The 26,086-nt window shown below is 45.6% G+C and overlaps 1 protein-coding gene across 3 annotated transcripts in view; it reads right to left on the reverse strand.

Annotated features, from left to right (window-relative positions):
• Nucleotides 1-672: 672 nt before the first annotated feature.
• The window catches only part of GUK1 (guanylate kinase 1), a 50,559-nt gene continuing 25,145 nt past the window's right edge, over nt 673-26,086 (reverse strand). For 2 of the 3 annotated variants that reach the window (XM_048837390.2, XM_075126063.1), the window contains exons 2-8: nt 23,586-23,699; nt 19,121-19,162; nt 17,445-17,541; nt 8,440-8,578; nt 6,840-6,924; nt 3,940-4,025; nt 673-2,596 (exon numbers count right to left, since the gene is read on the reverse strand). In XM_048837390.2, the coding sequence (XP_048693347.2) occupies nt 2,561-2,596; nt 3,940-4,025; nt 6,840-6,924; nt 8,440-8,578; nt 17,445-17,541; nt 19,121-19,162; nt 23,586-23,699 (599 nt within the window). In that variant the 3' untranslated portion in view covers nt 673-2,560. Of the gene's footprint in view, nt 2,597-3,935; nt 4,026-5,832; nt 5,966-6,839; nt 6,925-8,439; nt 8,579-17,444; nt 17,542-19,120; nt 19,163-23,585; nt 23,700-26,086 lie in introns of those variants that run through there. The other variant, XR_007354867.2, reaches the window with a different exon arrangement.

A 26,086-nucleotide genomic window follows, 5' to 3' on the forward strand; every position in this document is an offset into this window, starting at 1 on the left:
TCATCTTTAGTGCTGTTTGTTGACTCTCTTCGGTACAGTAGCTGGCACACAAACTAGTTTCCTTTCCCCACTCTCTTGCCTGAGGCCAGTGCCATGGCTCGGGCTGGGTTGCAGGGAAACACCTACATCCTGCTCTCTTCACTCAGTTTTCTTCATTTAAGCAACCAGCTTTGTACATCACTTGTTATTTCTGCAGTTCTCTCTTGGCTGGAACATATCAGAACCCTTGACCATATCTCAAGGGCCCCGTTTGGGGAAGCAGTGGAATTTCTGCTTATCAATTAGGGGGATTTGTATAGTGGGGTTAGTGCACGGTTTAGGGTTATCTGAACTGCTTAAGGTCATGGGGGCTTCCTGCTGTGGTGATATAGGTCAGGCACAGAGTAAACTCCCATCAGGCAATCTGATTGCAATAGGGGAAAAGTCTGTAGGATCCCAGCACGGACAGCATGGCCTGAAACACAGGATGGCCTCATGGGAAATATCACTGGTGCAGCTGTTGGTCCTTATATCATGGCTGTAATATCTCCCATAGGACCTTTTAGCATTGGCTTCCAGAATCTTCTTATGCTCACATCTCCCAGGGCACTTTCAAGGAAGAAGGAACCCCAAGGACAGAATAATACACACAGCCAATGAGAGAGTCAGGTTGCATCTGCACAAGCAAAAAAATTAAAGTAAAAAAAACAAAACAAAACCTTTAATTCACCACTAGTAGGAGCATTAGGGTAGTCAGGGCTCACATGTTCTTACCACCACCCCGCTATCCCTAACCCTCCATGCTTCATTATTTCATAAGTGAGAAATTTCCCTCCTAAGACCCATACAGTTCTGGAATACAGAGGTCACTCAGTTAACACGTAGAGCTCTTCTGGCTGCAGATTCAGGGCAACGACGGGAAAGCAGAATTTCAGTCCTCATTTTTCCATGACATACGCATTTAAGCCTCTTAACACTTGGAGTTGTTAGGGCCCAGCACAGATGATATTGCTAATTCTTTTGGTGCCAAGTGCCATTTAAAATTCCACCCCAATCCATGTTGGGAAGAGCCTGAAAGCAAAAACTTTGGAATTAATGAACAACCTCCCAGAAACCATGCTGCGCCAAGCTTTGGCTTTGAAGGTATTTGTCAGATTATCTGTAGATAATTATCAGATATGATCTGTAGGCAATTTTTGTGAGGAAATGGACATTAAATGAATGTTACTGTTCTACCATTCACCGTATGGGTGTAGGCGGTGGCGGGGAAGGGTGATAATCTGGGAAATGGAGGTGCAACCACGACTCTTCCTTTTGGAAAACCATCAAGGAGAAAAGGTGTAAAATGGTTTGGATGTTTCAGAATTAAACTGGTTCTAAGATGTTCAATTTGAAGGGAAACCCTGAAGTTTCAAAGCCTTCAACTAGAACAGGATGGCAGCAGGCACAGAGATCTCAGAAACTGTTATGTAAAATGCCCCCTTGCATTGTCAGTTCTTCCAGGAATAAAAGCGCTGCACAGCCTGGAAAGAAATTCCCCAGAGAGTTGAACTTGGGAACACCCAAACCTTTCCACCGCTGCATTCATACAGAATAACATATATGACCACACCCCACAGTCTTGCAGGGCAAGCAGGTGCTGAATGATTGCTCCCCTAGGAACTCCTTTTAGCCAGGAGAAGTCAGGACATGATTTTATTTCTTGGTAGATTAAGCGGGTCTCCAGTTTTTTCAAGCAACCCCAGCAGTTCACCTGACTAGGTCCTGGGCACGAGGACTGAGGTTTGGAGCTACCCAAGCTCTGCTGAAAGGAGCCCTAGCCAGCAGCAGCATCAAGATCAAGCAGAAAGACTCGCTGACAATGTTAAACACCTAAAGGAGTGGTGGCTGGAGCCACTGGCCTAATGGGAGGACAAAAGGGAAAGAGTAGGAGCTCTCATTGCTTAGTGGAACATTTACGGGGGACAGGGGAGGGCGGGACACCAGCGTTAGCACCGTCCTCTCTTCTGCTCCACCCTTGTTCTGAGTTGGTCTTCAGCCCCTCTCTTTCCTTTTCAGTTGCATCTCTTCTCTCAGCTGGTCACTTCAGGCCAGCTGATGCCACTGCACACTTTAACCCATTTGAAAGCCAGGTCAGGTCATACTAAGCAATTCCCTTCTGCAGGCGGCATCTGGTGCAGGCAGCCCACGGGTGGGAAGGGAGTATCCACCAAAAAATGCTATGGAGGAGACTACTGCTTAGTTTCACACACTACACGCACGGATTGTATCAGCATGGGGCTGTATCTATGATCAGGCAATACAAATGAATTCAGAATAATTCTTTTCAGGAAATACAGTACAGGGACTTTCAGACTGTTTGCCTGGAACCTCCACGCAAACCTAGAAGAGCATTGGACGCCTTAGCGTGCGCACACAAGTAGCAGAAGCCCTGGCTAATATAAATATAAGGTTGGTTTTGCGTTTGTTTTTTTAATATAAATGTCATAGTAACTCGGAAGGGAATCAGGCTAAAGGGAATGTCTCTCTTGGACCAGAATGCTGTGAAGCACGTGAGGAATGGCAGCCAAGCAGACTGAACTCAGGATTTCTTGGATTCTTGGACCTTCTGAATTTCCTGCAAGCAGATGAAGAAAATGATTTATCGTGTATTGCTCTCTGTAAATAATTCATAGCTTCATAGATTGTAAGGCCACAAAGGATCATTATGATCATCCAGTCTGACCTCTGGCATAGAATAGGCCACAGAATTTCATCAAGTGACCTTTGCATCAAGCCCATATTTTATGGTTGAAATGGACTATTCCTTTTAGCAATACATCCAGTCTGGATTTAAAGAGACTTCACATGATCCAACACATCTCTTGGTAAATTGTTCCAATGGTTCTCTCACCATCAGGGTTAAAAACGCATGCTTTGCTCCCTATCTGAATTTGTCTAGCTTCAGCTTCCAGCCATCAGATCTCATTCCACCTTTGTCTGCTAGGTTAAAACATCTTCAGCTATCCAACATCTTCTCCCATGTACTTCTAGACCGCGATCATATCACCTCTTCACATCCTCTTTGTTAAAATACATAGATAACAGTCTTAAATCTCTCACTATAAAGCAGATTTTTCTGACCTGGCATCATTCTTGTAGCTCTATTCTGGACCCTTTCGAATTCTTCAACATCCTCTTTGAAACGGGGACCACAGAACTCCACAAGAGTCTCATTTAACGCCAGACATTGCGGTAACCCCACTGCCCTGCTGCTACTTGAAACTCTTCTGCTTATACATTCAAGGATCCCATTAGCCCCCTTAGCCACTGCATCACACTGTGAGCTTGTGTTGAACTGGTTATCCACCAGGGCCCCTATGTCCTTTTCAGAGGCCCTGCTTTCCAAGATACAATTCTCCCAGCCTAACTGCAAAGCTTAAAGTTCTGCTCTTCGTTACATCACCCATGTCCAATCTTCAGAAGTAACTGCTTCAGCAGTGACCTTTAGGGCTCACGAAGCCAACAACTGGGTCCTGGCTTTGGGTGCATGAAGGTCACTGCATTTACTGATTATGTTCTGACTAGTGTCACTGTGCTTGGCCCAGTCCAACACAACAGAAGACAAGGCCCCTGCCCTGGGTAAACTTTTGCAAATAATGGTCCCGGACCAGGAGAAAAACCTCTGCATACCAGAGTTCCCTCTTTAAGGCCCTGAGTCAGCAAGGTACTTCAGCAAATGCCTAATGTCAAGCATGGGAGTAGCATCCCATGGAAGCCAATGGGACTACTCATACTTAAAAAGTTAGGTATGTGCTTAGACATCTTACTGAGTCAGGGCTATATGCCTAGCTACAACTTTGCCTTCTCTCAGAAACGGAATGTTTTTCAAGCATTTCCTTCTGATGCTCTCTAACAGTTGACTCTCCATTTACAATGGCTTGCACGGTACCCAAGGCAGAAGAGCCCTAAATGACTTACCTCTGCAAGAATCTCCTTCAGTTCAGAATAGGCTTTTTGTAGATCATTATTGATGATGATCAAGTCAAAAAGGCCAGGTTCATTACCTAGTGAATCAAAACAGGAGTTAGAACACAGGAAAGGAACGCTGGCTCCTTTGCCTCCTTTTTTGGGACTCTAATTCTTGTGGACTCTTAACATTTTCATTTTATTTCAGCCACTGCTAATCATCTCCTCTGTCAAGCTATCCTTGTGAAGTAGTTTTATAGGAGAGCATGCTGCGTTCTACTTAGATCAAGTATAGTCTTAAGACTGCATCAGGCTAAGAGCTGAATGTAGCACAGATTCATAGATTTTAAGGCCAGAAGAGCCGATTATGATCATCCAGTCGGTCTTCCTGCATAATAGCCCATAGAACCTCCCTCAGTAATTTCTGCATCAAGCTCATATCTTCTGGTTGAGCTAGAGCATATACTTTTGAGAGAGAGCACATTCTGCATACACTCCCTACAGAGAAAGCAAAATTTATTGGAGGATTCTAAACAAACAGGAGCTTAGTTGAAACCAAAAAGAAAAGGAAACACATGGCATGGAGAGAGACTCACTTATATGACCTAGAAGGATTCTGAAAATTAAGTTGACGATGAGACATAAGATGTTACGGATGAGACTACGAACATTGCTTTGCTGCTGAACTCATTACAAAACTAAGACCAACATAAATGAAGTCTGAAGGGGCTCAATCCAATAGATTGTGAAACAATCACCAGAGGTAGGAAATAGAGAGGATGAAAACACAAGACTTTGGAAGAGCAGGAGAATGGCCATTACTCTGTTACTGACTGCTATATGGCCCCCAGAATTATTGAAAAACTACACAGGATTCTCCCAGGTAAGAGTGGATGTGGAAGATGGGCTAGAACAAGGAAAGGATCAGCAATTTAAAGGCAGAAATAAAGTTTGTTGAGGCAACTCTAGGATTTTCCTTTTAAACAACTCTATGCAACTAAAGGGAAAGAGGTCCAGTGGGTAGAACACTAGCCTATGACTTGGGAGACCTGGGTTCAAGTCCTAGTTCCGCCACAGACTACCTGTGTGAATTTATTTACCTATAGAATCATAGAATATCAGGGTTGGAAGGGACCTCAGGAGGTCATCTAGTCCAACCCCCTGCTCAAAGCAGGACCAATTCCCAGTTAAATCATCCCAGCCAGGGCTTTGTCAAGCCTGACCTTAAAAACTTCTAAGGAAGGAGATTCCACCACCTCCCTAGGTAACACATTCCAGTGTTTCACCACCCTCCTAGTGAAAAAGTTTTTCCCAATATCCAACCTAAACCTCCCCCACTGCAACTTGAGACCATTACTCCTTGTCCTGTCCTCTTCTACCACTGAGAATAGTCTAGAACCATCCTCTCTGGAACCACCTCTCAGGTAGTTGAAAGCAGCTATCAAATCCCCCCTCATTCTTCTTTTCTGCAGACTAAACAATCCCAGTTCCCTCAGCCTCTCCTCATAAGTCATGTGTTCCAGACCCCTAATCATTTTTGGTTGCCCTTCGCTGGAATCTCTCCAATTTATCCACATCCTTCTTGTAGTGTGGGGCCCAAAACTGGACACAGTACTCCAGATGAGGCCTCACCAATGTCGAATAGAGGGGGATGATTACGTCCCTCGATCTGCTGGCTATGCCCCTACTTATACATCCCAAAATGCCACTGGCCTTCTTGGCAACAAGGGCACACTGCTGACTCATATCCAGCTTCTCGTCCACTGTCACCCCTAGGTCCTTTTCCGCAGAACCTAGGAGCCCTAGTTATGGACTGGGACCCGCATCGTGCGAGGTGCTGTACAAACAGAACAAAAAACAAACAAAAAAACCAGACTGTCAACTTGGGCAAGTCATTCACCTCACCATGTCTCTGTTCTCCCATCTGTCACATGGGGATAGCTTCTCTTCCCTACCTCACAGGGGTGTTGTGAGAATAAATACATTAAAGATTATGAGGCACTCGGATACTACCCTGATGGGGGGGCCACAAAAGGACCTAAGATAGAAATAAGGGAAGCTGTTAAAAAGTGAAATTCACTTTACTTCATAATAAATTAAAATCTTGAAACTTAACTTAGTGCTCCCAGCCATCCTGGAGCGCATTAACAGCTGTCAAAGTATTTTCATGGTGTGGTTGGTACCATTAAAAAAAAACCAACAAAAAAGACCCCATCAAGCCCAACTCACTCTACACAAACCCTGAAGCACTAAGAACAGTCTAATGCTGAACAGTACATCAGTGGCCCTAGTACCTGGTAGCATCTTTGAGACTGAACTGCCCCATCCCCCTCATGCCTGGGACTGGGGGCAGGGAGGATGTAACAGGAGTGGAAGCCAGGGATGGGAAGAACTGGTCTGGAGGAGTGAGGGGAGGTGGGAAGGGGCTAGGTGGTCCTACCCGTTTGTAAGGGGGAGGGGATCTTTCCCATGGTGCTGTGCCAAGGGGTGAGGGAAGGGAATCAGGGCTCCTGTTCTTTCAGAGGGAGGGGGAAGGGAACGGAGAGGAGGATTTTTGCTTCTAGTGCCTAAGGTTATACGCAGACAATGGAAGGCTGAGGTGTTCTCTCTCACAAACACACCCGGAGCCTGTGAGGTCTTTACAGCTGTGATTTCCATGCTAGTTTAAGTGGTGACATGGCCCCGCTCCTCCTCGTCAGTCCAGGACAGTGAATCCCCTCTTCCCCCTACAATTAGCTCCCAGCTCCCAAATAGTCATGGTCAGTTCATCTGGCCAGATCTTCCATAAACCCCTGAGACAGGGAGCCAGACATCTGTGTATGACAAGGCGCCAAAAACTCTGACGTGCCTTCCCCCGCCCCCTGCCCCCAGTCCCCGCTGAGGTTGTGTCTGTGCGAGCTTCCTGTACTTACTAAGTTCCATGTCTACACGAGCTGCGTTCAGCCGCTTCTGGAGACTCTCTTCGGACTCTGTCTGTCTGTCACGCAGTCTCTTTTCCTACAGCCCAAAGACGACAAGTGTAAATGCACATTCCAAGCGCCGTTTGGAGGAGAACAGTCGGCTCCGGCCCCCAAGTCCCATTACTGCCATCACAACCACCCTCATAAGGCTCCAAGTCACAGACCTCATATTTATGGCCAGAAAGGACCACCCAACTGTCTAGCCTGACCTCCTGTAGATCACAGGCCACCAACGCCACCCAGCACCCATACACTAAACCCAACAACTGGAATGAGACCAAAGGGTCACAGCCCACAGAAGACTAGACCGTCATGTGCCACAGGCAGAGAACAGGAAGTCATTTTAAACACCCTCTCCCCTGGCACATGGCTGTTTCTGGAGCCAGGTGACACCGTGCTGTCCATTGGCCAGAAGGAATAGATCAAGAGGCCGGCTGTGGGTACTGGCCTTGACCAATAAAGCCTCACATATACCATGGGATGTAAGGAAGTATATCCCCACTTTAGCAAACCATTAAGTGACTTGCCCCAGGCCACGATGCAAATCTGTCCAAACTGGGATTTGACCTCAGGAGCTCCCGGCTTCCAGCCCTGTGCTCAGGCCACTGGACTATGCTGCTTCTTGCAATACTACTGCCAAAGGAACAGCCATGGAGGTATAAATGGCAGCTGTTAGGCAACACTTTGGAGCTGATTTTGCGACAGCAGCTCATTGCCTGGCCTTTCTTCTTCTTAAGGAGGAACACCACTCACATAATGGACTTAGGGTAACAAAACAGAAGAAAAAGTCTGGGAAGGATGATTTGTCGGAGTCACTGGACTGGGACTCAGGAGATCTGGGTTCAATCTTTGACTCTCTCATAGACTCCCCGTGTGACCTTGGGCGAGTCACTTTTATCCCCGTCTCAGTTCCCCATCTACAAAATTGGGGTGACAACACTTCTCAACCTCACAGGGAAGCTATGGGGATACATTCATTAATATATGGGGACACGTGAGACCACAGATAAGAGTTCCATGGTGTTACCCCATGATACCAGCCTCACTAGGATTTACTGTAATAGATGGATACTGAAGTCCTCATAACCCCAGAGAGCATCATAAACACAAAGCTTTCCTAAACATGGACCGACGAAGGCCATGCCCTAGGGATCTTGCAAACTAACATGAACACAGCTTCAAGCACAACAGGTGCTGAGACACATGGCAGATGGGAAGATCAGACGATGAAGAGGATCCGAGAGACGCAAGGGAAGGAGCATGGGAGATGGAGCCTTTTAAAGAGAAGGATGAGCATGCACAAAGCCAAGAGGAGGAGTATGAGACACAAGGAGCAGGGAGGAGAGAGGATAGGCAGAGGTTTGATCAAAAGCCATTACCTGTTTTGTGGGTTATATAGTAAATTGATCAATGGAGAAGAGGCAGGAAATTCTCATCGCCTCACTGAATTCATCCATTAATTGGATCATCTTCTGCTATTGCTGGAAAGACCCCAAGGTAACTTTCCCCTAGTAAGAGCACAGTGAGGACATGGGAAAGGAGGCTCACTCACCAAGACTTCGATGGACGGAGTCTGGACAGAGATGTAGATTGGTTTCAGGTCAGTTTTCTTAATGTTCTTGACGCCCTGCAAGTCGATATCCAGGATGCAGATCTGGTTCCGTGCCTGCACGGCCTGCACCGCAGCTTTACTGGGGGGAAGGGAGAGAAGAAGTTGGTTACTGGACACACTGGGGTGGGGATGCCGTGCAGGGAGAGCCAGGGAATCTTAGCTATCTACTCCTCGTGCATTAAGAACCGTTCACAAGCTATGCTGCACCACTTACGTTCTCTTTTGCATTGATATTTCCCAGCCCCCGTCCCTAGAGGTGCCATATGGTCAAAAGAGGGAGGTGAGTGAACTAGAAGTGGAAAGTTCAGAAACGGAGGCAGTGTAGCCTAGTGGATAGGGCACTATACGGGGGACTCAGGAGGCCTGCGTTCAATTCCTAGCTTACCCTGCTAGGAGACCTTGGGCATGTCACTTTCCCTCTCTGCCTCAGCTTCCCCAGCTGTAAAATTGGGATGATGATACTGACCGCCTTTGGAAAGCAGTTTGAGATCTACAGATAGAAGTGCTATATAACAACCAGGCATTATTATCTGTATACATTTCGTTAATCGTTGCCTCTATCTCCTCATGGGAAACTGTAGCAGCTCTAATTTGCCACGGCACTTGGTCACAGCTCCTTGGATTCAACAGGAGGGGGCGGATAGCAGGACTGTCTCCGTGACTGGCCCACAACTCTAGATTTCCTCCACCCCCTTTTCCAAGAGGGCCCACATATGTTGGCCTACAGGGCAAGCTGGAAGGCATCACTATTCTCTCCCAGGCTCGCCCTAAAAGCGGGGCTGAGGGAAGAAATTGCTCACAAGGGGCTGGCAAAGAGGGAGGAGTTTTATGGTGGGCTCTGGAGAATTAGATTTTGTGGGCTGAGACCACAGAATTTGACATATTCTTACAAAATCATATAGGTGCCTAGAGCTTCCTACAAGTGCATATTGCTACTTCAAGAGAAATTAAGTGTGTGGAAATGGCTAACGAGATGGCATTGCATTCCACTGAGGTGAACACAGAGCATCTTAGTTACAGGCTAGCAATGACATCATTCCTTTGGAGAGGCTCAAACACCAAAGCCCATATAAATCCCGAAGGACTAGAAGGGTGACAACATCAAAAGTAAGGTAGAACATGATCCAATGGCTGGAAGTTGAAACTAAACAAATTCAGAATGTAAATAAGACATACATTTTTACCAGTGAAAATAATTAACTGGTGGGACCATTTACCAAGGGTTTTTATGGATTGTTCACCACTGACCATTTTTAAACAATGACAATGCTTTTTCTAAAAAATTTGCTCTAGGAATTCTTTGGGGGGGGGGGGGGGGGAGAAGACGAGTTCTCTGGCCTGTGTTATACAGGAGATCAGACTAGATGATCACAGCGGTCTTCTTCTGGCCCTGGAATCTTATGAATCACAGATGCTTGGACTAAGGAGGAAAAGCCACAGAACAAGGTTACTTCTCTATAAGAGGTCACAAGTTTCCATACTAATAAATTCTCTTGAAGAGTGCAGTACCCTTCATAGGATTTGCCAGTCTTGGAAGATACCAAGTTAAGAAGGTGAGTATTAAAATATTTTTCCTTTGGACTGGCAAAGATAATCATATGCTTTCCACACTGTGGGCTGCATCTGATATGCTTTGACCTTCCCTCCAAACTCTCTCTATGATCCTCTTAGAACAAACTAACATCTAAAGAGCAGTGACTCCAAATATCTGAATGCATAAAGAAAAACTAATCTGAATCCTATAATAAATGGGTGTTAGCTGTTTGGGGCAGGGACCATCTGTGTTTGTACAGCACCTAGCGCCATGGGGTTCTGGTCCGTGGCTGGGGCTCCTAGGCACTCATGTACTACAAATGATAAAGAATAAGAGGAGAAAACCTGAGAAAATGTTTTGAGGTGGTTACGGAGGGTTTAAATTAGTTAAATTGAATGGCCACATGGTGGCAACAGAGGATAAGAGAAAGAGCAGCTCTTTAGAGAAGGCCTCCATACTCTCCCGCAGAGGTTACGCTGTAGCTCCTCTTGTGAACCTTCGCCCCACCCAACCCTGATCCCAGGCCCTCCCTACAGGTGCTCATAGAATCAGAGAGATGTAGGGCTGGAAGGGACCTCAAGAAGTCCACTAGTCCAGTCCGCTATCTGATTACAAGCTGAGTGTGGACTGTCATATACTCTGCTAATATGAGAGAGAGAGAGAGTGTGTGACCAAGCATTCCTTTTGTCAGTATCTGCCCGTACAGCATGCCCTTTTTATGTAAAAGTGACCAATCCTAACAAGATGTGTGCTAGAATGCAGCATATATACTCCTAAATTGTTATAGTAAGAATAATTCTCCCAGTTCTAACCAGTAACACACTTACTGCGTATGAACTTCATGACTTAAACAGAACCTGACTGAAAAAAATCCAACTGACCTTTCAGTAGACGGGTGACCTGGCTAACGTTCTGTCCATATTTTGATTCTTAGTTACATGGCCAAACTGTCAGGATAGCACTTCAGAGACAAGATAAGACTAAACAACCTCTAGGGGATGGGTGTGGCTGTTTGGTTTTGTCCCGCCATTGTCTATGTACAGCTCACGTCCTCTCCCTGGGTGTATGGTTTGGATGCGAATGATCATACTCTTCCTTACCTGGGTTACTGCTACCATGGATTGCCAGCCCATCTGTCCACTCCTCCTACCAATGTGTGTGCCTCCTACACATGGGTCATCTCCCTGAACGGATCTGCTCAGTCCCTATCACCTCCTCCTCTCCCAAGACCCTCTTCTGCCACAACACCTGAAGGATAGCAGCCAATTAGGACAGTGAAGCCATGGCTGCCCACAGCAGGATTGATGAGGTGAGCTCACTCCAGCCAGGTGTGGGGCATGATTCCTAGGGAATCCTGTTTCCTGAGCTGGGGTGTCCCCCTAAGCCAAGGATATCGTGGTGGAAGCAAGGTCTCCCTAGATGAGCTCTGATTCCACCAGGAGCAGTGAAACCCATTAGCACTGTGGTTCCAAACTTGCTTTGATTGGAGGACCCCACCTCTAACCAATCTGCACCTGGGATTCTCCACCACGGTGTTCCCTACCTGTCAGCGTGCTGGCTATGGCTAGAGCACTAGAGTGGGACTCGGAAGTCTTGGGTTCTTCACTGAGCTCTGACACGGACCTGCGGGGTGACTGTCAGGAACACATTTCTTCCCTCTACACCTCAGTTTCCCCATCATCAAAATGGGGATAATGATTCTAATCTTCTTGGGACTGCTCTTTGAGATCTATGGATGGAAGAGTGCTATATAAGAGCACTTTTTTTTAAATCATCATCTGTTTCCTGTTTGTTTTCCCCTTGCTCTCCCCCCAACCCTTTCCACCTCCTCTTCCTGCGTCTCATTTTACTTGGGTATTATATTTCTCCTTTGCCCTGTTCATTTCTCCCACTAACTCCCACCCAGTTCTCTCCCCCACTTCTTCTTTCAGTTCTCTTTCCCCCAGCACTTTCCAGTCATACCTGCCCCACGTCACAGAGATGGAGGGAGCAGCACTGTATAGCTCCACCTAAGCTTAAGCCTGGAGGACAAACCCCATCTCAGGCTGAAGGAACCGTGAGGTGTTGTACCAGCTGGGGAATGGTGGAAAAGAGGAGAGAGAGAGTTAACTGTTTCCTTTTAACAGGTTTGCAGTGATTACTGCCATGATTTCAGAATGACAGACCTCATATCCAGAAGTCTAACTTCAAGCCACACGTACCAATCACAGACACACACGCAAAACAAGCTCCTGTTCGGTAAATGGAGAGGAAGAATGGCCCAGTGGTGAGGGTGCTAACCTGGGACTTGCAAGACCTGGGTTCAACTCCCTGCTGCAACACAGACTTCTTGTGTGACCTTGGGCAAGCCATCTGGCCCCTCTGCGCCTCAGTTCCCTACCTGCAAAATAGGGATAATAGCCAGGGGTGCAATGAGGATACATTAAAGATGGTGAGGTGCTGCGGTGATGGGGGCCAGACAAATACCTAGGACAGATGGAAAAGGAGGACACTTTCTCTTCCCAGAATTGTTTTAACAAATTGGAGCAGAAAGCTGGAGTTAGGAACGGATTTAACAAGACCCATCCTGCAGCAGCAGGTGACGCGAGCAAGACCCATCCTGCAGCAGCAGGTGACGCGAGCAAGACCCATCCTGCAGCAGCAGGTGACGCGAGCAAGACCCATCCTGCAGCAGCAGGTGACGCGAGTCCCGGCTTTCAAAGTTATTCTTGGGATTTCCACATTAATCCTGTCCTAAAGCCTTTAAACCCACCTTATCATCATTGCTGCACACTATACAAACACGGAGATCTACGAGCTTGCCTTGCATGTTGATCTCACTGACTGTGCTGGATTGCAGCTCTCCTTTCTTCCTCCCCAAACTGCGGAAGATGTTAGCAACTAGAGCTATGGCTTAGACCGCTTTCTGTCACAAATCCACAAAAATTGCTCTAACGCTAACCATGCAGAGTTGCTTTCCCCCCTCATCCTCAGATTTAAGCACACGAGATGCCTAAGGTACTGTCTCTTCCACTCCTAGTGATTTCTCAGCACCTCACATTACTGGACCCTAGAGTGGCATGCACACACTCAGCAAAGATCTTGATCAAGGTTCTCCAAAGGGACTACTGAGTTTGGGTGCCTACCTTGAGGCATCTAATAGGGGCCCGATTCTCAGAGAGTGGGTGCTCAGCACTTTCTGGAACACAGGCTCCTTTAAGTGGTCTCCAATTAAGCATCCAGAACCATTAGTCTGAAAAATCTTAGCCCTTCTGATCAGAGAAGCGGTGTTTGTGGATGAGTTTGTTTTTCAAAATGACTGACACCTCCTGGAGTAAGTTAATTTCTCTTCGGTTCAGGTTCTTACATCTTTCCCATCACCAAAATGTCTTGGAAAAAGCTTTCAGTCATGAAAGGATTAGATCTCTTGGATATGGCCTTAAATCCTCTGTTTTCTTCTACCACACTTTTTAGTAAGCCTTGAGGTTTTTCCTGATTTCCTCAGTTAACATTTCCTTTCCCTGCCAGCATGGTGAATGCACCAGCTGGCTGCAGCTCAAAGAAGGCTGCGTTTCAGTATTGATTTTATTGCTTTGGGATTAAAGGTGTTCTAGAAATGTACAATATTGTATGAAGAATGGCATCAGCATGTTTCAGGGCATAAGCCAGTAGGACATGGGGCAGGAAGAAACTTGTATCCCCAGCACAGCATTAGCAGTTGTTGGAGATAGACTAATCACCAGACTAGGTGAGGTAAGTATAGTCACCTATTTCAGTACTGGGCAATCCTTGCATTCATAAGATGGCCAAAGGTGTGCAGTAGAAATGAACCTACAAATATCTGGTGAAGCAAAGCAGCTGTCGGACTTAAAATATCTTCTCCTTAATGTATACAGATGGGCAAAGCAGAGTGCATAAAGGGTGGCGATATCTAGGGAGAAAAGATGAAGGGGAAAATTCAGATTCTGCATAAGCAGCTCAGTGGATGAAATCAACAAAGTTGCACTCGCTTCCACCAGGCTTGAATTTGGCCCTAGGTCTGCACTGAAGCCTGAGCTGTTTCTGAAGGGATGGGAATAGTTTGGAAATAAGTTTATGTCTATACAAAGGTTGCCACTAGATGATTTTAAATCTCCAAGAAAACTAGCGGGAGGGAATGGAAGTATTCTAGAGAAGGAGGTGGCCCTTACATTGCTCTTGGTCAAGTTTAATGATCCCAGGACTGAGTCACATTCAAAGTCATTGGATGAAAAGGCCTGTGCTCAACCCAGCTGTGAACAGCACCATTCTGCAGTAGCAGTTCCTGGTATACCGTCATTCAGATATCAGACACAGGCTTTGCCGGAGTTATATTCTGTATTTGTACAGCACCTAATACAACAGGGTCCTGCTCCAGGACTGGGGTTCCTAGATGATCCTGCAGCACAACAACGAACAGTAACATCGCTTAGCACTTCTAGGACATGCCGGGTTCTGAGCAACGGTAACTGCACTGACAACTGTGGATGCTCAGTACCGCTTAGGACCCAGCCCTAAATAGTCTGATGGATCATGTCTGGAGCATTTTGGGGGGAAATGGAGAAAACAAACCTTCGTCTCTATGCTGGGAAAACCTGAGGGGAAATGTGTTACTACTACAAAGCACCTTTAATTCTGAAGTGTGCCTAAACACACACCGATATAGCGCACATACAGGACATACTTCCCCAGTGCTAAGATGCAGTTGCCTCTGGGGTGCACCATGACAGCTGTATAGTAGGGCATATTAACATGATGTAAACAGATTAGGACAGGAAGGGAAGAATACTTAGTTTATCTCAGGGTTTCTTAACCTGTCAGTCCAGACCCAAAATTGGATCATCAGAATGTTTCAAAGGGTCGCATGGCAGCTCCTGTCCCACGGGGCTGGTTGGGCTTGCCTCCCTGATCCAGGTATTGCAACCTCTGGCGTCCCAGCACCACTCAGCCATCATGACAACGGGAGTCCAGGTGGGCTAACTTTGAGTGAGTGGCACCGCAACCCCATGAGCCAGGTCACAGCTCCATTTCCACATATTTGGTCCAGTCAAGAAGGGCGAGGCCAAACCTGAGCGATGCTGCAACCCCATAAGTTGCAACACCCGAAGATGACAGCCATGCCTTGCCAGCCTCATAGCACAGGAGCCACCACTGTGGGGTGAGTGACCGACAGGACCCAACCACTCCTTGACCTCCCCCCGCAGGGGCAGGATCCGACCAAAACCACCCCTGGACCTCCACCCCCAGACTATTTACTGGGTCGTGACAGGCCATAAACATTTACAAATGGGTCCTGAGCCCAAAAAGATGGAGAACCACTGATCTAACTGAAACTGCAGGGGACACAAAAGTAGCCAAGATGTGTTACCAGAGTGGGAATTCAGCCAGAGACCCACCTCTAACCATAGAAAAAAATGCCTTGAGATCATTAAGAACCACAAACAGAAAGGCCCTCCATTTTGTTTCAGCACAGCACCCCTATCATTGGGCTGGGGCTCGGACTCAGAGGGAAGTCACCTCTTCACCTGGCCACTGAATTCTTCCAGAAACGCACTGAATGTGCAACTGCGCTCGTGCTGGAGATCGAAACGGGATGGCAGAACACGGTGGCACAGTCAGATCTCTTCACAACCACCTCCTCCACAGAGGGGAGGAAACAGAACTCCTGTTTCACTGGCTTCTCCTGCTCTTCTTGCCATCCCAGTTCAACTCACTATCTTTTCCCCAGTTCTTTCTCCACTGTTCCCCTTCTCCTTCCTATTTTATTCAGAAAAGAGTTAAACTGACATAAAAGAGCAAAAAGTAAACTCTGCATTTCACTCTGTGATGACATTTGTCTTTTAATCTTTAGTTGGTAACTCATGTATGAGCAGATAGGGTCCTAAAAGTTGACACCGATCACACCCAACTGAGTGCCACATCTTTGTCTGGCCCATGCCCAATGCCTCCCCAGGCAGAGGAGTTAGCGTTATAATCTCCTGACCAAACAGCAGCCATTGCCATTTGGGGCTGGTAAGCTCAACTTGCCCCCTGAGAGATATCCCAGAAGAGGGGCTTCCTGGATTAAAGAGAAAATCCTGTTCAAAAGCAAACTCTCCTTAGCAGATTGAATCCATGGATTCAAGAGGCTTGAAATTGGTTTCTCCTTCAAGGTGAGTTGGAAGGTTTCTAACGGCTGAGATCGAAGGTCAAGATTACGTGTTCCTCCTGTGCAAGCCAATGACATCAGAAAAGCTAGAGTAAAGCAGGAAGCTGCCTTCCTTATGTTGCTTTAGGGAAATAATGTCTAATCTTTCAAGAGACACAGAAACTAGAACTGAAGTGTAGGCAGATACTGTAAAGTGAGAGAAAATCGTTTTCATTTGTTTTGTTTTAAAATGTATTGATCTGTAATTTTATATTCTGATAATGCAGTCTGATCACTCAGAATCTTAAGACTAATTTTTAAAAGGGATGTGTGATTTTGGTTGCCCCAATTATTGAGACACCTTAAAGGGGCCTGATTTTCAGAACATGCTGAATACCAATCTCTAGAAGGCAGGTCTCCTTAAACTGTCAAGTTCAGCCCTCCAAATCACTAGTCATTTGGAAATTTAGACTTTTTTTGCATTTATTTTTAAAGCATTTCAGTTCACCCTTAAAAGGTATTTCAATTTTAAAATCAACTCATTCTATTATTGATTTGGTATCTTAGTAACCAATTGAACGTATTTTACTTTTGCCATTCGGATCTAATCTGTGCTGTAATAATTGTCAGAGATTTTGTATTATGTAAGATATCTGACTTTTAAATTTATATTGCAGCTTAATTAGTGTTTCACTGATGATCACTTTTATGCCAGTAGCAATGCTATTTTAAAATCCACTTTACACTTTAATACAAATCACAGGGTGCCAACACCAGAGAGAATTTATTAATTTGTAAGTGTTACCGTACCAGACTGAGGCATGTGTCACTTCCTTTCGCCACTGATCTGATCACACTCAGGCCACTGGATAACACAGGGAGTGAATGCAGAATCTAAGTCCCACTTTGTTTAATTAATCTTTGTAGAGCACTTTGAAGATGGAGAGCACTGTAAACATTCTGTATGAGTGAAATTTCACCTCTGTGAAGGGCCAGCATGAGCACTATGAACCACCTTGCACTCACATCTTGGGGCTTAAGCAAAATGTGAGTGTTGCACACGCCCGATACTCACCTTTTGCACAAGGGTGAATGTCACCAATTACTAGTGACAGAATAAAATTAATAGCAGACATGCTGCCAGAGTGAAAAGCTTAGACTAGGGAGAGAATAGTGTCATGGCATGTTAAAATATTTCCCCATCATCTCAGGGCAGAACACAAGTAGCCAGTAAACGTCAATCTGCAGCCCACATGAGCTATTGGATACAGTGTAACAGTTACATACCTTGTTCCATACATGTTTCCAGAGAACTCCGCATGCTCAATGAATTCGCCAGCATCAATTTCTTTCTGCATTTGTTCTCTGGTCACAAAGTGGTACTCTAGATCCAGCAATATTGAAAAACAAATCTATATCAATGTGCAGCTTTCATCTGACTTAGAACAAGATAAAGGCTCAGGGCCAAGTGTGCACATTTGGGGACTTAAAATGTACTGAAGCACCTAAATGCCTATGTTAGGCAACTAAGTGCTTATTTAGGTGCCTAGTTTTCAGGCACTCAAATTTAAAAATTTGGCTCTTGGTTACCACAATCAGAAACACAATGGATCCCCGAACCCGGCTCATAGTATGTAGTTATTTCCAATACATCTTTAATAACTGGCCAGATATACTGTCGCTGCTGTTTACGTTGCCTCTTCTATTCTCCAGATCTCCAGTGTCCCCTCTCATTACGGTGCCCTGCTTACAACACACTACAGTAGTAGATGAGAAGTCATTTCAGGCTAAGTGCCTATTTTTAGAGGCTTATTGTGTCCCCCAGTCCCCCACCCCGGCTGAAATTTCTTATTCTCAGTTGAAAGGTAAGCTTTCCTTTGGGAAAGTAGGTACAAATCTCATGTGGACCTTTTTGAGCTATCCAGGCATAAAGGCACCAGTAAGACATTTCAGATGCTTTTTGGTGCTGGGTTGACTCTAATGTCACTGTATTTAAGCCTCAGTTGCTCTGGCACTTGAATTAAATTACACGGTTCCCCCCAAGTCAGTAGTAAAACAATGGCCCTAGAATGCTTTTTGGGAGGGGCTCCGGGTTCTATTCTGTGCTACTGGAGGCAAGGTCTCTTGGATCAGGGATGAAATCCAGAGCCTTACTATTAGTAGTGGCCTTTAAGATCTATGGCACCTCTAGACTAACAGACGTATTAGAGCATAAGCTTTTGTGGGTGAATACCCACTTCTTTAGATGCATGCACAAAAGCTTATGTTCCAATACGTCTGTTAGTCTAGACGGTGCCACAGGACTCTTTGCCGCTTTCACAGATCCAGACTAACACAGCTACCCCTCTGATACTTTAAGATCTAGATTTTCAAAACTGGGTGTCTAGAGTTTCACTCTTAAATCCACTGGTAGGTACCTAAATTAAGTGGCCTAATTTTCAAAAGTAACTCCCACTGAAGTTAATCAGAGCTGCTGAGTACTCAGCACTTCGGCACATCCTGTCCTAAACTGTTGTGTAAGGTTGCTGTGTGCTATTACAGAGCTGCTACCTCCTACAACAGTGGCAGCTGCATTTCATTTGAAGGTGAAGTGATCCCTGTGTATAGTTTGTATCTTCAGTTTATAAGACCCTTTGGGATCATTCAGAATGAAAGGTCCTATGTAAGTGTAAAACACTGTTACTGGACACGTACTAAGTAAATACACTCCATAAATGCTAAGTAAATAAGGTCTGACTTCCCCACAACTGACTTTCACACAACGTGCCCATAAACAACAAAACTTGCTCAAACATGTACTTATCTATTGGTTACAAGCCTTGTTTGCTCTTCATTGTCTACCAGCAAAACTGGCTACTCCTCTCAGGTTCTGCAAGCTTTTATATAGCAGGAAACGCCGTCCAGAATTCTCAGAGCAGTAGCCCTGCCTAATCTGACAATACACACAAGTGCAATACACTGACCTTTGCCATTCACTTCTCCGACTCTTGGCTGCCTTGTGGTATCTGTAAGCAAACACAATCTTTGTAATTTTGTAGTTCACCCAAGAATAAAATAATGTAAAAGCAATACATAGCCACTTACTCAGCAGCATACACAGGCTTCAATTCGATCACTTGGTAATTTGATTCTCTGTTTAATCTGATCAAAGTTTCTGGACCCAATTTGCATCACTTGTTTCTAGTTGCTTTAAGCAGGTATTATTAGATGATTCAATCATTACTTGTAGAGGGGAAGGATGGTCCAGTGGTTAGGGTGCTAGCTTGGGACTTGTGAGACTCAGATACAATTCCTTGTTCCAGCACAATCACTTAGGGCTTGTCTGTGCAGGGAAAAAGCCTGCATTAGCTACTCTGCTCTGTCTTCCCATGTAAACATTCTTACTGTGCACTAAGAATGCCTTGTGCTCATTAGCTTAATAAACTTCAGCAGTGCATTAAGATAAACTGCCTGAAAGAGTCAGTGTGGAGTAGCTACTGTGCTTTAAATTCACATCCTAGTTAACTGTGCATTAATCTCCTGTGTAGACAAGCCCTTAGGGTATTGTAGTGAGGCCGTATGGTTCCCCGCCGCCCCGGAGAGGGACGAGCCCCTCTTGACACCAGAGTGGGCGGAGGACAGGAAGTCCCCCAGAGGTCAAGGCGCAGGACAGGAAGTATAAAAGCCCGACCCCAGAGCTCATTTGGGAGGCAGCTGGTGGAGAGGCCAGACACCCCTGGCCTACCTCCCAGTTGGGAGACCCCGACGACTTACAGCGGACCCGAGGACTGGCCTGACCTGCCGACTCCCGATGCCAACCAGAGCCTGGAGGAACTGCCCAGCCTGCCCCTCGCCAGTTACCCAGAGGACCCCATGGTGCTTGACCCCCTGGAGGAGCAGCCTGGCCTGCCCTTCGCCAGTTATCCAGAGGAGCCCATGGTGCTGGACCCCCTGGAGGACACCGTCTGGACCCAGGTACCTCCAGAGTGGGAGTTTGGAAGTAGCCCGGGGGCAGCACACCCAGAGCCTATGTCAGTGTGTTGTGGCCAGGATCCCCACTGACTCAACAGCTGGTCTTCTGCCGCTGTTAGAGCCCCGGGCTGGGACACCGTGGAGTGGGTGGGCCTGCGTCCCCCCTGCCACCCAACTCTCCCAGGCCCTTCTGAGCCAAGAGCCTGGGCTGGTTGTTTACCTGCGTTTGCTCAGCCCCCTGAGGGCCTGAGCCGTTGTCTCTCTGCTGCCCGCCCTAACCCAGGCCTGGGCCTGCTAATTGCATAAACTGTTGCTCAGCTCCTGTCTAAGGGCCTGAGCCGTTGGCTCGTAATTGCCTCCAACCACAGGCTGGGCGCAAATGACTGTCTGTATTTGCCTCTATTGCTGCCACGGTGAGAGACTCCTGCAGCCAGGCTAATTCCCTGTCAGCAGCTGGAAGGAAGTAGCGAGGCAGTGTGGCTCCCCGCCACTCCAGAGAGGGACGAGCCCTGGCCAAACCCCTCCACAGTTATGTACATACTACAAGCACTGCTGTAACTACAACACTTATGACAGCAATGGAAGGGGTTTTTCCATCACTGTAGTAAATCCACCCCCTTGAGAAGCAGTACCTAGGTCGACGGAAGACACCTTCGGTTGACCTAACTAAATTGCACAGCTTGTGAAATTTTTCACAGCCCTGAGCGATGTAGCTAGGTTGACTTACGTTTTAGGTTTAAACCAGGCTTAAGTCTTCCTGTGCCCTAGTTCCCCCTCTGTAAAACAGGGATAATTCTACTTCCCTACCCCACAGTATTGGATAAATTCTTTTCAAAAGACTGTGAGGTGCTCATATAGATAGATAGATTTTAATGAATAAGGTCAAATTCTGAATGAGATAAGAGACCAAGTTAGAATCCATATGGAGACCACTATAAATTGTTATTTTGAAGCACTACTATGCAGGGACGCTAGAACAATTTGTATACTGGGGGTACTGAGAGTCATTGAACCAAACTGTAAACTCTGTATATAATGGAAACTACTTCAAGCCAGGGGGTGCAGCAGGACCCCTAGTTCCAGCACCTATGCTATCATGTGCTCTGGAAACTGTGATACACCCTGTGGCAGTCAGCATGGAACACAGTATGAATGACTTATTTCACACTGATTGGAATGGACTTGATCAAAAGAAGGGTGTAGTCTCATCTATAAGCTTCTGTCCACGGATTATAAACTCAGAGGCAGCCTAGGGGACAGACAATAAAGTCTATTTCTGTGCTGAATTTTGTGATGTGAGATTTTGTTGGGTTGCTAGAGACAAACAAAGAAGCATTATACGTGTATCAAAAGGAGACATTTTAAAGTCTTTTAGTCTCAAGCACTTTTAAACCTTTTCTGAAAGTCACAACATTCAGAGAGGAATTTGTGGAAGTCTGGGGCCAGGATTTTGCCAACAGCCTCCAAGCTACTGGTACAGAAAATTCCTACTGCAGTAAAAATCCATTTGATAAGTAGATCTAAAGACACCACCCAAAGTCCCAGCGAAAATAAGCTACCCAGCAGAGCTGGACTTCAACATGAATGTCATTGTTCTCAAAGTCTTGAAGATACTTCTAAGTCGTCAGTTAAGGCAGTGGGTACTAACCGCATGTTTTGCGGTGAACAGGTTGTGTAAAAGAAGACTGGAAATTCAAGCCTAGCCATCCTCTGGAAATTCAGAATGCAATTCACCCAGGTTACAGTCTGAGAATCTGCATCATCATTAACATTCAACAGTCGTTCTTTTAAAAATTACAGAGCACAAAAAAATAGAACCACATTTTCCAAAGACGATTTTTAAAAATTGGTTTAAAGAAAGCAGTTAATGATCCAAGAGAATTGGGCTATACGAATGTGCATTCTAGACTGGAAATTGGCTATGTCTGGTTGCTAATATAGAAGGCCCTCAATCTAGACCTAAAACATGACTTTTCAGGCAAGGAAGATCATTTGGATTATCCTTAGTCTCGATCCTGAGGTTCCATATAAACTGGGCCAAGACAGGGTGTTCATGAGGACCTTGTCTGTGGAACTCCTCTGCCTCTGAGGATGTCCTCTGGAACTCCTCCGTGGCATTTTCAAGGCTCAGCACAAGGCCTTCTTGTAACTACCAGCACATAGTTAGGCATTTGGCTTTCCCCTCTTTCCAATCAACTCCTCCCTTTTCTTTTTTGGATTCATTTTCTTTGGACCAAAGGGTCAGAGATTTGGGTTAACTTTTAAATCTTGCACAAGTTCCTGGATAGCATATCCAGTGATAGAGGCTTTATCAATCAAATACATTTTAATGCCTGTAAATGGGAGGGTTACATTTATCCTGTTCCATTTAAACATTTTTCATTTGAAATTGAATATCACAACTTCAAGTAATACATATCTTTTAGAGACTGTAAACACTTTGGGGCAAAGACTGCCTTCCCGTATGTCTGTATAACACCTACCACTCGGAGAATGCTACTGGAAACAAGCAAATAAACATCATCTTCTTGTTACATCAATAAAGACAAAGCACAGATTATATCACAGGTCATCTACTCAGAGTCCAGTAGCAATGATCCAGCCGTGGGGTATTCATTTATTATCTAACTCCTTATCTTAGGTGAGTGCCAGTCACCTTAGTATCTGGGCACTAGAAAAGTATATATGATAAAGTCAACATTCACAGTTCTCCACATTTTGGAGGTAGATGGGAGGGACAGTAAATTAGCCATATAATAGGGCTATTTACATACTAAAGGCATCCACCACACACTTCTCATATAGAGAAAACAAAGACTGTTGTGTAGCTTACAATTCTAAGCAGGAAAATAAATCAATGAGCCAAAACGATCACTGGCACAAGCGGGTCGGTAACTCGGTGTCAGGATATAAGAATCTGAATAGAAGAGCAGAACTAACTATTCTGCTGACTCACCCTAACAGCCAGACCACGTAAGTCTCATTAAATCCACCCACAGGAAGGTTAAAGCAGATGGGGTCTTGCACAGAGGAATCCTAATCAATTCTCTTGGGGTGTTTACAGGACACAAGTCGTATGTTTGTAAGTACAGTTCTGCTTTAGGGCTTTGTGACTTTAAGACTAAAGACAAACCCCAGGAAGGGATGACTCTGAACAACATCCATTGCATGCTGTGTTAGGGGCAGCATGAAGATACCAATCCCTTAAAAGGTGCAATTCTAATGAAGTTACTGGAGTCATGTCCATTTACACCAGTAGTAAAACGTGGCCCAAGTTATGTAAACATACTTACTAGCACATAAGTTAAGATCGCTGTTGTGGCTTGGGTTAATGGATCTAACATGCAATTTTTATGATTTGGGGGCTAACTATGTGCAAACTGCCACTGAAGTCCTGTAGCAGCTACAAAGTCAGGCCCTTAGCTGTTAAGCAGCTTCGGTTTCGCTTTCCCTGCCCCACCCGGCACAAATACTCACGAGAGACACTGAAGCCGAAGACATTGCCGTAGTCTTTAAGCAGCATTTTTAACAAAGTGCTCTTTCCTGCACCCGATGGGCCACTGAGAACTACTGGTCTTGGTCCTGTCATGGCTGCAGAGGGGGAAAAAAACAAACGCATCTCTTGGTTAGAAACACACAATCATAAGAAATGCCAGCTTTAGATTCCCGCAGATGCCTCATGCAGAGAGAAAGGTTTCTGTTCATTGCCTTCACTTACAAGCGACTGCAGCCAACTAAGCAATCATCAGCAAACAAATGGCACCGCCTAGGGGAGGAAAAGGGGTAGCAGAAGAAACAGTAGCAGTGGAACTGAGATGAAATATGAAATCGGATAAGTATACATACCAACAATGTATGGCTGAAGTAACTAGTTTAGTGCTGGTGGTGAAAAGCGCTGGACTGACAGTCCTAGAGAGCAACATCCTCTATCCAGAGAGCAAACACAAGACGAGCAGCAACAAGACAAGATTTCCTCCTACTGTGCCTCAACCCTGACCTGGAGGGAACATCCCTAGGCCAAAGTGAGCTCAGTCACCAGGATCCAGTCAGTTATGGCCTCTCTACTGAGCCTGCTAACAAGAGGGACAGCTAGTGCCAAGTATAGGGCGAGTTCATTGTGATGTCGGCAAGTGCACTCAAGGAACTGAACCGAAATCAAACTCACTTTATATAAAGAAAAGGAGTACTTGTGGCACCTTAGAGACTAACCAATTTATTTGAGCATAAGCTTTCGTGAGCTACAGCTCACTTCATCGGATATATACTGTGGAAAATACAGTATGCATCCGATGAAGTGAGCTGTAGCTCACGAAAGCATATGCTCAAATAAATTGGTTAGTCTCTAAGGTGCCACAAGTACTCCTTTTCTTTTTGCGAATACAGACTAACACAGCTGTTACTCTGAAACCTGTTACTTTATATAGTCCCAATGAGCAGCAGTCAGACGGATGCTAGTGGCTACTAAGCTGGGCAGGCTTCATCCTGAGAGCATAAGGTTCCCTTTTTCCCATTACCCGGCCCCTGAGCCATTTAGTCCCAAGGGATGGACTTTTCTCTAAACAGAAAAGGGACTAGTAGCAAGTTTGCGGGACATTATAAAGAAACATGTTTACATGGGTATTTGGTTTGTAAGTTGTCAGGGGACCCTTTTATACTCAATACCATGTTATTTTCCCCCAGTGTACTTGCGGTCTATATAAATGTCATCTGTTATCCCAGTATAACACCTTGTACATACACAATGGGATGTTCATTTACCACATGCGTTTAATAAAGGTGAGCAAAAACATCTGCACTGCAAGGTCTCAAGGAAGTAAAATCTGCTCATTTTTTTTCATTTTCACTGATGCCAGTGGAATAACCCTTTCTGTTCTAAGTGACCCACTGATAAGAAACCTAAGTATGATGCAGCTTGGGAGGGATGGGGGAAGAGAATCCAACTCAGCCATAAAAGCTTGAATTACCAGGCCGGAGATGTAAAAGAAGAGCAACTGACCCAGGCACTGTGGATGTTGCCACAGAACTTTCATCGTGAACAAGCTGAAGCGCTTATTTCAAAGAGGAAAAACCCCGGGAGACAGGCCTGTCTTAGGAGACTGGTAACACATTGCAGAGCCCTTCACCTTTACCAAATCCTGGCCAGGCTGGTAGTGACTGAAAACCATTACCCTCTGACAGCTGTTTGGTGGTCTGTCCAGTCTGCTTTGGACAAGAGTCCACCTAACCCCCCTCCACCATAAATAGTTGACAAACTCAGCAGAGGATGGAATGGGTCAGTGTGTCCACCACCACCTCATTGCTAGAGTTGGCCCCTCCAGGTCATACCAGAGGCACTGTGGTGATGGAAGCCACCGTTCCATGGCTAGGTGAGGACTTCCATCCCCATGGCTATCAACCACTGCACTTTCATCAGTATTGAGTTTACATGAAAGTTTACAAGAAAAGTACATTATTATGTTGTAACATTTTGGACCCTGTTATGAGGGTGCAAACATACCCCAACCTTGGAGAGAGTGGGTCTTTGTCTCCCTCTAGTGGTTGAGCCACACAAGTGGATAAGGGTCTACTACAGCTACAAAGTAGCAGAATTACTCAAGCTTGAGCTCCAACAGTAGAAGTTCCTGTACTGAAGGTTACAGGTTCAAACCACAATGAAGTCTTTCCTCAACTAAAAGGTAAGACTCTCACTCCCACTACTCTTTCCCTCCCCGCCTCCCAGCCTTCCCCTAAATAACATCCCAATGTACATTCTGATCTCTGAATGCCCTCTCTCTGCAGACCCGGCCTCTTTTGGCTCAGCATCTGCAGGTGACTCTCAGCAAGGATCTTACTCTCATGCAGAGTAGAGGGAAGAGGGCTGTTTCAGACAGATGACAGAACTGAATAATAAATATATATTTTAAAGTAAATAAAGCCTTTCTGTTGGTGGTCAGTGATAGATGGGCTGTTAGGACACACACACACACAAAACCAGCCTT

The sequence above is a fragment of the Caretta caretta genome, chromosome 2 (assembly GCF_965140235.1).
Source record: "Caretta caretta isolate rCarCar2 chromosome 2, rCarCar1.hap1, whole genome shotgun sequence".
Taxonomy (NCBI): domain Eukaryota; kingdom Metazoa; phylum Chordata; order Testudines; family Cheloniidae; genus Caretta; species Caretta caretta.